Genomic DNA, 15,495 nt, shown 5'->3' with positions numbered 1-15,495 from the left:
CCATCAATAAATTTCACCAATAACAAAGTTAAGGTAAGGTATGAAGAGGGTAAGATGTAGACAGCCTTACCTCTATCCCATAGGACTAGAAAGGCTGCTTCTAGTGAGACCCCCGGCTCTATAGTAGTTTTGCATCAAGCCTTGGACATAAGGCGCATAACTCTCGGCAAAAAGGCCGATTAGTGCATATACCCCCTTGTCTTTTGACTATGAACGACACTACATGGTGCATGATTAACCGTCCCCTGCTTTTAACGTTATTTTCACGAAAGTAGTAAAATAACGTTAAAAAGTAGTGCAATTTCACTTTCTCCATGTCTATGTATATTTAATTAAAGAGTAATTATTGTTTTTCTTCCATGTGGTTTGTCAAAAATCACCATTTCAGTCCATTAGTTTAAAAATTGCGATTTCAGTCCCTGTGGTTTCACTTTCGTAACCATTTCAGTCCATTATTCTGTTAAGTACAGAGACTGAAATGGTTACGAGATGGACTGAAATGGTTACGAAAGTGAAACCACAGGGACTGAAATCGTAATTTTTAAACTAATGGACTGAAATAGTGATTTTTGACAAACCACATGGACGAAAACAGTAATTAACTCTTAATTAAATAATAAAATTTTATTGTTCTTTTATTATTTTTTTCTTTCTTCAACTTGCATACACTAATAAAAATATTAAAAATAGAGATGAAGGATGAAAGTGAGAATCAAATTTGAAGGCTTAAATTGTTTTCCTATAAAAAGAAGATGAGGGATGGAGATGGAGGATGGGATATGGTGCCTCTAGATGTAGAAGTTTTTTTATATGTTTTGTGGTCATTTTCCTATAAATTTAGAAATGGGGTTGGTCATTGGTGGATGGATGGAAATGCTCTTAACACCATGTGTTATTTTATTTTGTTTAGTTTTCCGTAGCATTTTTTCTCTTATTTGCTTACATGCCCCATTTTTGGTAAAGGAAAAGAATAAAAATGAGATGCAATAAACTTCAAAATTACATTAAATATTTGATAATCTTCATGATTTCACACCATATCTTTCTTCTTTTTGACTTTTGTAAAGATGAATCTTATAACATATATATCAAATAAAAAATAAAAAAATAAAGTTGTGTAACGGCCCTAAACAACTATAACAACCTGAGTAATGAATCTTGGTTTGTTTATCACCTATTAAAATGAATGTCAATTCCAGGAAGAAAAAAAAACAATAACAAGAATTTCCGGACAATTTTCCGGTTCTCTCTACTTAAATCCTCTGTCAAAAACATCTACAGCGAAGAACAAGCATGTTATGTGGAACAAAAAACTCAAAACTATAGAATCTCTTTATGATCAAAGATCAAAGGATTTACCGAGTGTTCAACAAGAAATCTTTATGGAATGTCATCTGGGTCGTTTAAGAATCTCTTCGTTTAGAAGTTTTGTTAGCGCTTGTTGATCGCTCAAAACACTCAATATCGTGGTTAACTCCTCCAAATTCGCCTTTTTTAACAGGCCCGAGATAATAGGATCACTGACTGTAGTCAAACCGTTGTTTTTGGTGGCATCGGGAATGTTTAGTTCCTGAATCTTTAATAAGTGGGATTGAGAGTGTATAGGGTGTGATTCCCAGTACTCGGTGCATACCCGATTCCTATCCACCGACTGAATACCCTATGAATATGAATCATCTTGTTAAGATGCATTTTACCATATACATTTCTAGAAGCGGAACTGATTATTGTGCAAGTTTACCTGCGAGATTGAAGGTGATGTAAACCCGAACATTTCCATGCCGTCAAGACTTCCGGGTGGCTGCAAAGGAGGAAGATTCGGTTTCTTCAACTTATGTTGCTTTGAAATCTCGTGATTAACTCTCTCTCTAACCATTTCCCAACATCTTATTGCCGATAAATGAATGAATACTTCAGTTGGATCCTTCTCCAATGAAACCTACGGAAAAAACAAGTGCGTTTATTATTCTTATCATCGTTTGAGGTTCATCCTGTAATGCATAATGCACAGGCAGAACAAAATTCCTAGTTTAACGAGACGTTTTCGGATTACCATGAAAAGAGGCCTATTCTTTCCCGCATCGATAATTTCTGATATGTAGTAGCACGTATCCGTGGGATCTAAAACGTTTATATACTTAACCCGACTCCTAAAACCTGCAACAAGACCAAATTCTCAAATGCGAATCCTTACGGAATACAACATAGCTACTGATGGTATAAGTGCTACAGGGTGATGTGTATTTTACTGTACCTTTAGGGTAAATGGCACGACTGTCGCACCATAACTTTCCCGACTGAACCACACCAAACTCTAACGGCTCAACGTTGCAGTTTATCCGTCTGACCACTTTTGCAATTCGAGGACCTTTTTGTCTTTGGACTCTATCCGGGTTGGTTTGTGCGTTGTTTCCTGATTTTGAATTTGCATATAAACCAATAATTATAGTTTTATCCTTGTTTTCGGGTATTTGCTGCAACACCCCTTCTGCAGTTTCCCCACTTAAGTTACTAGAACCTTTTGTAATCGATAAATCCTGCGACTTGTTAGGGCCCGCATTTTTCGATGAAACTTCTTTTACTTGATCATCACTTCTGGTGGCTTGATTAAGTGGTTTTGATGAGTCATCAGCCTCGTCATCACTAAGCAGCACGACATCTTTGTGTGAAGATTCATGTGTCAATGTTGAATTTTTTGACTTTGCGAGGTCTTGACCCGTTTCTTGTCCTTTTTGCACTTTGGTTGTTGATTCAGAAACCGAACACTGTTCTTTGTTATCTTTAGATACATACGAAGATAGAGAAAGTCCGAGATCAAGTTTCGCCCATCGGTAAATAGCACTCAATTTGCCCTCCAAAGCTTCAACCAAAATCGCTAAATCTTTGATGTCGTAACGAAGAAGGAAAAACTTTGCACCCATAGCACAAGAACAAAACTGTTTCGCATGATTTAAGCATGAGTATTTATCCGGTGAACAATGGTGACAACCCGCAGCCGATAGATGCAAGTCGAAATAGCAAACACTGCATTCTCTCTCTCTTGTCGCATCGAAATTTGCCTCCATTTTCAACGCATGCGACGTGTTGCACAAGAAATCCCTCCTCACCCGCTCAATTTCCACACGAGCCTACAAGAGCCAAAGAAGAAAACATCATTTGAAAGGGTTTATATGAACAGTTTCTTAATATCTTTATTAAATATTAATTACCTTGAGTGTTTGGGATAGGATCCCATCTTTCCCACAAACGTCCTTCCATCGTAAGTTATCGGGTGTGTTTTTTCTAAGCAAATTCATTTCCCAAAGAGCTTTTACAGCATCTCTTGCAGCTCCAAGCAACAATTTATCATGAGAAATTGAAGTTTTTCGGGCCTGCTCACGATACAACTCAATGGCATTATGACCATGAGGTAACCAATCAACGGGTGCCACATTCACAGCCTCTGCGCAGTTGAACCCGCAGTTGAATCCCGAATGATATGCTCGAGGAAACGTCAGAATGAACTCTCCGGGATTCTGAACGCACCGATAAACAGGAACCCCTTCTGATTTCAGTATCGATGGTGAAAGTTGGGTGACCTGAATTACAGATAACATGTTCATTTACGTTATTCGATTCAAACATTCATATCAAACGACATATTTCTCACCAGTTTGTGAAGCAAGTCGGGTTGTTCAGCGAAAAGATTCGGTAAATGTTTTCTCATTGCTGCTTCCAATTTGATGGCATCTTTCCCGGGTACAGCATACCACATCTTCGGAGCACCGAAATGCATGTAATTCATGGAATATAAGTGATGATCTTCAACATGCTGTAAATTTAAATAAGATTTGAGAAGAAAGTGATGCCATGAAAAACAATTAAATACTATAACATCCATAAGCACATAAAAGTTAGGAAAAATTACAAGTTTTGTCCTTTATCTTTATACCACTTTTCAGGCGGTGTCCTTTTTAACGAATGTTGACAGGCGCTGTCCTTTACTAGGTATTTTGTTGCAAGTTTAGTCCTTTACACCCAACCCAGTTAAAAATCATGTTAATTGTTGGGTGTAAAGGACTAAACTTGCAACAAAATACCTAGGTAAAGGACTAAACTTGCAACAAAATACCTAGTAAAGGACAGTGTCTGTCAACAATTAACAGGGTTTTTTAACTGGGTTGGGTGTAAAGGACTAAACTTGCAACAAAATACCTAGTAAAGAACACCGTCTGTCAACAATTAACAGGGTTTTTTAACTGGGTTGGGTGTAAAGGACTAAACTTGCAACAAAATACCTAGTAAAGGACACCAGACACCGCCTGAAAAGTGGTATAAAGATAAAGGACAAAACTTGTAATTTTCCTAAAAGTTAAAAAAAAATAATAATATAGAAAGCAAGATCTACTTACCCAACAGAAAGATGAAAAGCACATTCCGACATACAACCATGGCACAAGAACACCCGATATATCACCGCTCTCGTAAGAGAGTAACGACCCCGGAAGCCTCGGGAAGTTATTCAAATTCCAACCGGATCTAATGTACTTCTCATCTGACGCTGACACCTGGCACGCCTCTTTTGGAAACCCGCTGCCAAATGTACCAGTTTCCAAGTCAGCACCATAGAGCACCTACATTGTCACAAGACGAGACGTATCAAACCAGTTAACGTTTGTCTTATCGGTAATCAAGTTAGAAAATGTTTTTAGCAGGATACCTCGATTTCTTCAGTCGGAGACTCGACCATACGCCAATATTCGCCCTCTATATTTTCTAACAAAGGGTCCCACAAATCTTTCATAACTGAGTCATCACGTGCATCTGTAGCTGTTTCATTGCTGTTAAAATACTGGTTCTTGAAATCATCGGCGTACTTGTGAAACTCTTTAAGAGTGAAGCGTGGGCCAGGTTCAAAACCAAAACAAGGTTCAGGAACCATCAGATCAACTGGAGCTCCAGTGTCTGACCCGTGGGTCTTTTGATCTAACCCTACTTTCATGCTTTTTCTCCTTTTCCTTTTCTTATGGCAACTAGGTCTCAACATTTGGTTTAATGAATCGCGATTTTGAAGTTTGTCAACCCTTTGGACACGCGTAGCAAACGTCGAATTTTCCCATACGTCCTTTTCCTTAAGAGGACATGGCGGTTTCCATGATGAAGGTGGTACGATACGACAAACGCCATACGCTTCGGCTTTATCGCGTATGCTTGAAATGTACTTTAGGGTGTCTTCAAACTCCTGAAATTTGAAAACCATTTAATAATCAAACAATTAGACGTTTCGGGTGTTTTTAACGGTTTCTGATTACCTCTTCAGTAGGGTAAAATACAGGAGCCTCAAGAAGATCGGGCCTTCGAGCTTTTTCTGGACGCCATCGTGCAATAACCTGAAAACAAAAGTTCTAAAAATGAGTACAAAAAATGAAATAATTCAAACTCCAAATTACAAAATCGAACAAATTGAATAACCTTTTGGCAGTTGCTACACTCTTCACATCCACGAATAACCCCCTTAGCGATTCCACCGCTTAAAGTCTGATTCTGAATCAATACGTCAAGTCAAGCTATATTATACAAACAATATGAAATGCGAATACGTTATACAACTATTGGTAAAGCAGAATTTAAAAACTAAACCTGCTCGGATTCAGACTCATCTCCTGAACTGCCATCAAATCTGCCATAATTTATTCCTGGTCTGGGCCTAACAGACCTCTTAGTCTTTTCATCGTCGTTCGGTTCGACCCGTGATTCCTTCTTGACCGGTTGCGGTTCAGAAGCATTAGCGGAAACAGAACAGCTAGACTCAACAGACCTCTTAGTCTTTTCGTCCTCACTGGGCTCGACCCTTGGTTCCTTCTTGACTGGTTGCGGTTCAGAAGTACTACTGGACACAGAGCAACTAGACCCAACTTTGTTATCATCGGCCCTTTTCAGAGAAAAAGCGGCGATTGACTCGAACCCAGGTGGAATTAAGGGAATATCTATGCTCTCTTCTTTGACATGATGTCTGATGAGTTCAGTCCCCATCATGTAGATACTTCACAAATCAATAATCCCCTAATACTCAGAGTAAACTATCTGCATTGTAATCAAGTATAAGAAAGACTTGTATATTTTACGAGGTGTAAATAATTTAATGCATCTTCTCTGAACATCATGGTTTCTGGTAAGCTCATTAGTTGTATTTTAGGCACTCAATAACTTTACAAACACAATTACACCTCATTAATCACGATCACGATAACAATCAAACATCATTCATCGAGGGACCATGACAGCAAAATAAATCTTTCAAACGAGGATCGGATCCTAGAATTTGCATACATCACAAGGGGGTATTGTTTTACAAGGGGGTGTGTGTGTGGGGGTGGGGGGGGGGGGGTCGGCGTTGGTAGGGGCGACCTCTCGACGTTAAACAACGTGCACTAGCCTAGTCAGAAGGGGGTACGAGGTAACAAGAAATCGCCATTGAGAAGGGCGATTTCTTCATGTTGTTCTGAGAGGTCGCCATGTTGGCGACCTCTCCGTACTTCTATGAGAAATCGCCAACGGGAGTGCCGATTTCTCCGCTGCTCGTACTCGCGTTCTGACTATGCTAGCACACGTTGTTTAAGGTCGAGTGGTCGCCTTTATGGACGGCGACTACCCCCCTTGTGAAACAATACCAAGAACATACCCCCTTTGTGATGCATGCAAAATTAGATGGTATTTATTTATCTATGTGCAACTGAAAAGAAACAGATGAAGATTAATTACCCCCAAAAAACAAAGGTCAGTGTTCCTTGACCATATGCAATTCAATTCCAGATGTTGATCAATGAACCCCTAAAAACCACAAACAACTAAAAATTGATATCCAGAAATCATAAACCAATTTACAATTTAATCAATTAAAAAAAAAACAAAAAACAAAACGCAGCAGATCTGATCTAACATAACCCAACCCAACCCAAATTCCAAAGTTAACCAGAAAACATCAATCAGTCAATTTAGGGTTACAGAACAATAATAATTGACTCAAAACCCACTTCCAGAAAAAAAGAATAATATAGTGTTGACTTGGTCAAAATCCCTAAAAACCACAAGCAAACAAAAATGGATCATGAAAACCCAGAAAACCCAATCACATGAACACAAGATAACAATTACATGTTGCAGAAAAAAAAAAAAAAAAAGAAAACTTATACCCAAATTAAAAACAAACAAACCCTAGATGGATAACCTGAAAAGGTCACAACAACAACATCTTTATAATAATTTTCAATTTCAATACCTGAATAGAATTAATTTTTTTGTGAGATGAAATTAAGAACAGAATATGGGTAGGAAAATCTGAGGTGGGTTTGGTATGGATTTTAATTTTTTGGGGGAAAAATGAAATTTTTTTTATTTTTACAAAGATACTGGTCCAACAAAATAAAAGTTTTGTAGAGGAGCTTCAAGTTAATTAGATATTTAATAACCGTTTTCTTGTGTTAGTAGAGGAGGACCATGTGTTGGATTTGTTCATTGACTCAAGAAAGCGCATACAATGTCGGGTTAGCCTACTTGAAAGAGACGCAAAGCGTATTTTAGATTTATTGGTGTAATGCAAAAAAGTAATATTTGTCGTAAAAAAACGCAGATGTGTGCGAAAAAAGTTAGGAGAAATATTAATATATTTTTTTATTATTTATTTAATTTGATGGTATTTATTTATTGAAAAGAAAACGCATGAGATTGACGCGTGAAGAGAATAGGATTAGACGGCCAAGATGGGAGACACGGTTACGTGGAATTTTGAGACACGAATTTATGTATGCCCCTGTGGTACACCACGGGCTATTTATGGTTTCTGAATTGATATAACATAAGAAATGAACTATTTTGGATATAAAGTAATTATCAAGATATTTGGAGTGGTTAAAGTTGTATCCCCATGTTTAGAAAGATCATTCGTTACCGTTGTTTTGAATTATCAGTGGTACAATTTTCTTGCACGATGCGGCCGGAAGTCCAGTTTCGTTCGGTATCATTTCAGTTTGGTATTGATTACGGTACCAAATTTGAATACAACTTTGTTTCCAATAAAATTTATAACGAAACACGCTGCATATTCAGCTGTTAGATAACAAAAAAAGAACATCATGATATGCCCAAAATAATAGAGATGTGTGTTTTATATCAATTAAAAACCATAAAAACGAATACTAGTACCGGTTTTGATTATAATGATACCACCGGCAACCGCTATAGCATGTGATACAAAAAATGTATTTTATTTTGAATACAACTTCATTTTCAACAAAATTTATAACCAAATCTTGAGAGAGAATTTAAACACACTTATGTATTCAACTTAAAAAAAAATGAATGCAAGTTACTAAAGAAAAATCAAATTAAATGAAAGCTTAATTAGTTAAAGATGTATATTATTTAAAATATAATTAGTGAAAGTGAAACTTTAAAAGTAATATTTTGTAATAGTGTTACTATTTATAAGCGAATTAATATAATTAATAAGTATGCTAAGGCCTTGGTGTACATTAACTCTATTGGTGTTACACATGACATGGCAAGTTAAACATGTATTTTAAACCATCCCTCCTCATGTTAAGGGGTGTTAAAACCTCTTTATTAACATGTTAACTTAGGTAAAAAAAAAATAAGAAATTAATGCTATTTATTATCAAAGTTTATTTTAGCTAAAAAGTTAATGAAATGATATTATTATTATCTATTTTGTATTTAATTTAGATATTTAATATTAAAATAATTAAAATATTGGTGGGTAAGATAGAGTTAACAAGATTAAAATATTTTCTTAAGATAAGGTGGAGTAAAAAAGGAAAAAGACAGATGACGTGACTTTTGTATGAAGTTAAGAAGGATCAAATTATACATCTATGGCCTAATAGTAATACATGTCCATCAGTATAATTTTTATATGATTTTTATCTTTTTCTTGTATTCCCTTTGAAAAGAAATTGGACTCCCTCCTCTCTTTTGGTGTTTGTCACTCTCTTCTTTTAGGTTCTTGTTCGAAATAGTTGTGTATTTATTAGCTCACGAGTTTTTTATTCGAAACAGTTGTGTATTTATTAGCTCACGAGTTTTCTAAGAGTTTTAACGAGTTTTTTAGGAGTTTTAAGAGATGTGTTGTTTTTATCGATGGTTATTATGTTTGATTTGTTTTTAGAATCGAATCAAATAGTGAACCGGACACCTCCACTAATTGAATTGGTATGAGCGTATAACGTTATAAATAATTTAATAAAATATATATAAATTTCTGGTGTAGTTTTGCAAATTAGATTTGTAATATATTAAAACATTAACATAGAATACGAAACCAAGAGTAGTAACTTTCTTTGGAACTCAATTGTTCCAAGTCATGATATACGACACATTCACAGCTAAGTAATGATACAAGACAGATTTCATTGACGAAAAACAGAACATACACGGAGGATCTTCAACTCAAAGACACCGGTTACGAAAATCCGAGAAGATTATATTCTGAAGCAATCTAGAACAGTCTTGAAGTTCCAATAATTCGAAGAATCTTGCCGAGAAAAACTAGAGTGCCTCCTTTATAATTTTCGTGGGTTTTTTAACACCATATACCATTGATATTGAGTCCGTGTATACAGTTTTGATATTTCTACTCTTGATAAGCGATATCCCCATAAAGTAAGTTGTATTGTAAAAATCCCCATGTGACGCACCATTCACCCTCGATTTTTTGCCTTAGATCCTTTAGCTTCTGATCTTCTATGTGAAGAATATTTTCCTTAGACCATCCGAAGTGGGGCGTTATTTTTAAAACAAAATTGAAAAAAAAAACGCTCAGAAACGCCCCCACTACCATTACATGGGGCGTTATTTTAAAAAAAAATCAAAAAAATGAACTTTGGTATTTTAATAATAACGCTGATATGAACTTTGGCACATGTTTGTTTAACCAATCAATTTTGAGCATTTGTCTGACAACTTTGGAGAACCCTCATGCAAGTTTGACTAGCCAATCATCATCCATCTGTTTGTTTTTTTTTTTTTTTTGTTTAATGATTGGAAGGGGCATTATCAGGCATTATTCCCACTACGTCACTTTTGCAATAACGTCCTATGCTGACTGGAATGACACGTGTCGGATAATGCCCCATGATGGGGGCATTATTTTTCTAAACCACTACAGGTGTTCTTATATGTAATATAAGTCCATAATTATTCCTTGTATAAAGTTCTCGACTCCAAATCATTGAATTCGTTAATGAGATTGTTGAGCTCTTTATTTTCTTTAAGCTTTGTTTTTTTCTTTCCAAACTTTAATCTCTTGTTTCATGAATTTTAATTTTTCAACAAGAACTCAATCTGCAAGGCCCAAACTCAAAAATGACTGATAATTGTCAAATTAGAGGTCATTGCATATTATTAAGGATTTACTTGGATGGTTGTTCATTCTCACTAGTTAAACTTTCACTTGCTATTAGCCCGAGTCTTTGTCTTAGTTTTATTAGAGTTCTCATTAGATCATGGGGTATGGTGGAGCTTGGGTTAGGGCTTGGGTTGGGCATTTGGTGACACGTGGATCTTGAATATTCCCAACCCAAAGCCAAGTTTTCAAGGGGTATGGTTGGGGCTTGGGTTGGGCGTGGCTGGGCGGGTGGCATAGCCACATCAACAATTTTTTTAATATATGTTTATATTTATAACTACATAAAAAATAAACATACATATTTTTTTCTAAAACAATACATAAACATACATAATAATTATCAAAATAAAAAACAGTCATTCTTCGTCGTCTTCGTTGGTTTCGAACCCAGGAATCGTTGAAACATGTTCCACCAAATCAGCTCGAAGGTTCTGATGTATATCCCTTGACTTTATTAAAAATTCATTTGCCGCTTTATCTTCGTCTTCCACGATAGCTTTCACCACCGCCACGATCGATTGTAGAAATATTTCCGCACCATCGTCAGATGATGATGACGATTCACTATAACTTGAAGAACTCATGGCAATATTGTGTTTTATGTGTTTGATATTGTGTGAGAAAAATGTTAAATGTGGTAAGTATTTATAAAGGAAACTTTTTTTTTAAAGTAGCCCCCAACGGCTACTTTTAATGGGCCAATCACAATCCGCCAACTCACCTTTCTCCCCCGCCCCACGCCCGGCTTGAAAGCCAAGCCCCAAGGGGCCACGCCCCAACCCAAGTCCACCCGGGGTGGTGGCTTGGGCGTTTTACCTCAACCCACGCCCCAACCCAAGCCCCATACCCCACAGCCTTAGGTTAATTAATAAGGCTAGAGGGTATGGTGACATCCCATCCTTGGAGGACTATCTGCCATGTAGGCGCCACGTCAGAGTCTTCCCAAGGATGGTCCATCCCCCAAAAGTGGAGGGTATGGGAGGATGGTCCTAGTCATAGTCTTCCCCACCATTTTTATGTTTTTTTAATTTTTTTTAATCTTCAACTTTTTTTAACATTTAACAAAAAAACTAACAAAATATTTTCATTAATATTAAAAACATTACATAAACTTAAAAAAAACTTAAAAAAATAAAAAAAAAACATAAGCTTAAAAAAATAAACTTAAAAAAAAAACACAAACTTAGATCCTAATATATTAAAATAAGCTACTAGTCTTCGTCTTCCATGTCGTTGTCGGGTTCGTTTTGAACGTTGTTCTAAATGTACTCCACCAAGTCCGCTTGTAGGTTATGATGTGTGTACTCGTTACGTAGAGCGAACATGTTCAAATCTTGTTGTTGCCCACTAACTGGAACAAAATTTCCAGTAGATGTGTTTTCATCGTACTCGCATATCGCTCTACCTTCGCCTTCAATGACCATGTTATGAAGGATGATACAAGCGTACATAATGTTTCGTAACCGCTTTGGTGTAGTCGAACGTGCTGGATGTTCAATGATTTGCCATTTTTTTTGTAGAACACCAAAAGCCCGTTCAATATCTTTCCTCGCACCCTCTTGAAACTTCGCAAACTTTTTTCTTTTATCGTCAGTCGGGTACGGAATAGTTTTAACAATTGTCGAGTACGTTGGGTATATCCCATCGGCTAGGTAGTAACCTCGCCTGTATTCCACCCCCGAAACCGTAAAGCTTGTGTCTGGACCTGTACCCGCCACTACATCCTCAAATATCTGTGACTGGTATATGATGTTAAGGTCGTTGAGCGAACCAGGTAGACCAAAAAAAGCATGCCAGATCCAGAGATCCTGTGACGCAACAGCCTCTAGAATAATAGTCGGATGTCCATGATCTCCCCTAGTATACTGACCTTGCCAGGCAACTGAGCAGTTCTGCCACGGCCAGTGCATGCAATCAATGCTCCCGAGCATTCCTTGGAAACCATGTCTCTGTTCGTGTGCTTGATATAACTTTTGAACGTCGTTTGCGTTCGGCTTCCACAGGTATCGCTTGCTATACAATTTGACAACCCATTCACAAAACTTGTGCAAACATATACGTGCGGTTCTTTCAGACATCCTTATATACTCGTCTAATGCATCGGGTGCGAAACTGTATGCCAGTTGGCGAATGGCCGACGTACATTTTTGTAAATTACTGAAACCCCTTTGCCCCCTAGCGTCGTTTCGCAGTGTAAAAAACGGATCAGACTGGGCCATGTCGCCTGCAATACGTAAAAACAGTGGACGACTCATGCGAAACCTACGTCGAAAAATCTCGGCTGGGTACACGGGTTCGTCGGTAAAATAATCGGCTACTAGTTTAACGTGGGCGGCTATAAATTTAAAACGAAACATAAATGAAATTAATTATAAAATACATTTTAAAATCTATATAAAACATAAGGAAAAAAAAAGCTAAAATACCTTCTTGGTCTCGGTTTAATTTTGCTCGTCTAGTTAGCCTTTGGGACGATGCTTCATCACCCGCCATGATGACCTGAGCCGCGTTCATAACCATGTTATGCATAATAGCATCCTCTTCCGAAGTTGAAGAATACCACGTAGACGAAAATGATGAAGAAATGGAAGAAGGTGAAGCCATGATAATTTTTTAGAGGTAAATGGGGAGGTAGCGGGTAAAAAATGGTGTAAAAATAGATGAGTTTTTTATAAAAATGGAAGAGGAGTTATAAAATGTGAGAGAGATATGAGATTGTAGTGGGTGAAAAGTTGTGAAAAAATGTGTAAAAGAGGTGAGTATTTATAAAAGTGCGAGTGAATTGGGTGTTTTTTTTTTTGAAATTTTACCATTTGAAAAAATAAATTAAATTAGAAATTATTTTTTTTATAATAACGGCTACTTTTGGTCTTGGGCCCCACAAAATGTTCCGTCGCCAACGTCTAAGAATCGACGGAAAGGATGGGGACGCGGGGGGGGGGGGGGGGGTTGGTGTTGCTGGCGTCGCCGGGTGGGAACGGGAGGGGGGACGGACCCATACCGCATAGCCTAATTTAACCCCACTTCAAAACCCAAACAAATAAACAAGTTAAGTATTTAGTTGAGTCAGAGTCTAGTTAAGTGTCACTGATGTCTTGTGGGTTCGACATCTAAACGTCATTAAGCTTTACTACTTTCAATAGGTACTCTTGAGTGTTTTGTGGTCTAGCATTAAGATTGTATAAAGTAAAATTAGAGTGTTTAAATTAGGTTGAGTTTTATAGACCATATATTGCACTTCGCTCTTACAACAACATTAAGTAACAAAAATTGAGCATTCTTATTACTTGAAAGTTTGTATTTTTTTACATTATATTTTCTTTTTATTTACAGCCTCCACTCCAATAATATATTTATATATATATACACACACAACACATGAAAAAAAAATCTTAAAAAATTTGGATCAAAATCTAAGGTGGTGTTTGTTTTTTGGCCAGAAGTGCTTTTGGTCACTTATGTCTGCGTCGCGCAGACGCGCGCAGACGTTTGATATCTGCAGCTTGTTTGTTTTCCGGAAGCACTTCTTACCAAAAAGGTCTTCCCCACCTCTTCCCCACGCAGACCTGTCCATATGTCTGCAAACCTCTTCTCACCTTCAAAACACAGACACCCTCCAAACAGACCTCTTCTCTCTTCTCACCTCTGCATCCCCGCCACCACCTCCACCACCACATCTCCGCCACCACCTCCACCCCCACATCTCTGTCACCACCTCCACCTCCGACACCACCACCACATCTCCGCCACCATCATCTTCATCTGCAAACAAAACCCACAAAACCCCTAAACATCTCCGCCACCATCTTCATCTGCAAACAAAACCCCCAAACAACCACTGGAGAATCGAGAAAAAGGAGCAACCGTGTACAGTCAACATATTTACCCGAAACGAGAAAAAGGAGCACACTCACCGGAGAATCGGCACCCCACCGTCGCCGGCCGTTCTCTCTCTCTCCCTCCTGCAGCTTCCTCTCCCCTCGTACTCTCTCTTTCTCTCTAAGTAACTTCCGGTGGTTGTAGGTTGTAACCGGAGATGCGGCTGGGGGTGTGTATAAGATGATTCGAGATATGATGGATGAGCATAGGAGGTGCTGGGGGCGTCTTGTCGGCGAAACCGTCACCGGCGGCTGGTTTTCTTGTGTGCCTGCCAGTGTTTGAACGAGAGGGAGAGGGAAGGGAGATGGAGTGGCAGTGGTTGTTTGGGTTAGGGTTTCACTACAATGAGAAAAATGAGAGAAGAGTAGTGAAGATCTTTTTGTTTAAAAAAAACAAACCCTCTTCTCCTTGCAGTCTGTAGACATTTGATCCACCTCTTCTCCTGCAGATACCTGCAGATGTGGTTCGCAGACTGCAGACATTTTCCCGAAAAAAACAAAGAGCACCTAAAACCCTATAGTCACCAACTACTTTTAACATCCGTGTATTTTACGTATTTACATCACTAAAACCTAAAAGCTACTTTTCCCATTAATGTATTTTACATATTTACACACAAAAATCTAAAATCCTACAGTATTTTTGACATATCTATAGTTTATTAATTTTGTAGATTAGCATTCTTGATGTTATAATAGTTAATTTATATAGATTAGCATTCTTGATGTTATAATAGTTAATTTATAATAGTTTAGAAAATAAAAGTAAGATAATTTATTATATAGTTCAAACTGAATTAAAAAGAATTTATTCAAATTCGAGTTTCAAATACGAATCAAATTTGGATTTAGGCATCAAATTCGAAAATGAATAATTCAAATCTAAAACAAATTCAAATTGAATAAGAAATCGGGTTAAAAAAATCAAAAAATCGATTCATTTAATTCGAAAATTCTCCACATCCATAGAGGTTACAAGAGACACTAATGTCACAAGCCAAATGTTCGAATGTCGTTTTGCTATGTGATGTGCTTGAACACTTGGGTTTACTAGTTAGGGCGGCATCAACGAATTAAGAATGTGTATATGCCTAGTCGTGTATATGCAATGAACGCACCACTGGTTGAGAGTTGCCGCTGCTCTCCTGATCAGTTCAAGACTGACACAACCAGTAACTCACATAAAGAGCGGTATTGACTGGTTTATCCTGGGGA

At 37.5% G+C, this 15,495-nt stretch overlaps 1 protein-coding gene across 4 annotated transcripts; it reads right to left on the bottom strand.

Annotated features, from left to right (window-relative positions):
• Window positions 1-1,149: 1,149 nt before the first annotated feature.
• On the bottom strand, window positions 1,150-7,457 carry LOC110904531 (putative lysine-specific demethylase JMJ16). Of its 4 annotated transcripts, none has more exons than XM_022150370.2 (13): window positions 7,259-7,457; window positions 6,742-6,810; window positions 5,620-6,063; window positions 5,452-5,523; window positions 5,292-5,369; window positions 4,700-5,221; window positions 4,392-4,613; window positions 3,650-3,811; window positions 3,210-3,578; window positions 2,255-3,128; window positions 2,054-2,157; window positions 1,742-1,939; window positions 1,150-1,660 (listed from the first exon to the last, which is right to left on the bottom strand). In XM_022150370.2, the coding sequence occupies exons 3-13, from the start codon at window positions 6,013-6,015 to the stop codon at window positions 1,391-1,393; spliced, it is 3,267 nt and encodes a 1,088-aa protein (XP_022006062.1). In that variant the 5' UTR covers window positions 6,016-6,063; window positions 6,742-6,810; window positions 7,259-7,457; the 3' UTR covers window positions 1,150-1,390. The 4 variants fall into 4 exon arrangements, with proteins under 4 accessions (XP_022006062.1, XP_022006066.1, XP_022006064.1 ...); XM_022150374.2 differs by having other exon boundaries at window positions 5,452-5,517; window positions 7,259-7,454; XM_022150372.2 differs by lacking the exon at window positions 6,742-6,810 and having other exon boundaries at window positions 7,259-7,453.
• Window positions 7,458-15,495: the final 8,038 nt, after the last annotated feature.

This window comes from Helianthus annuus, chromosome 14 (genome assembly GCF_002127325.2).
Source record: "Helianthus annuus cultivar XRQ/B chromosome 14, HanXRQr2.0-SUNRISE, whole genome shotgun sequence".
Lineage (NCBI taxonomy): Eukaryota > Viridiplantae > Streptophyta > Magnoliopsida > Asterales > Asteraceae > Helianthus > Helianthus annuus.
Note: the sequence above shows the minus strand (reverse complement) of the source record. Positions and strands in the feature narration are given on the sequence as shown.

Excerpts from the sequence above, each read along its gene's own strand:
- LOC110904531 (XM_022150370.2), bottom strand. The coding sequence starts at position 6,015 with ATGATGGGGACTGAACTCATCAGACATCATGTCAAAGAAGAGAGCATA. Across the intron at positions 4,614-4,699 it reads CTCCGACTGAAGAAATCGAG|GTGCTCTATGGTGCTGACTT; the intron begins GTATCCTGCTAA and ends GTGACAATGTAG. Across the intron at positions 1,661-1,741 it reads CATCACCTTCAATCTCGCAG|GGTATTCAGTCGGTGGATAG; the intron begins GTAAACTTGCAC and ends TCATATTCATAG.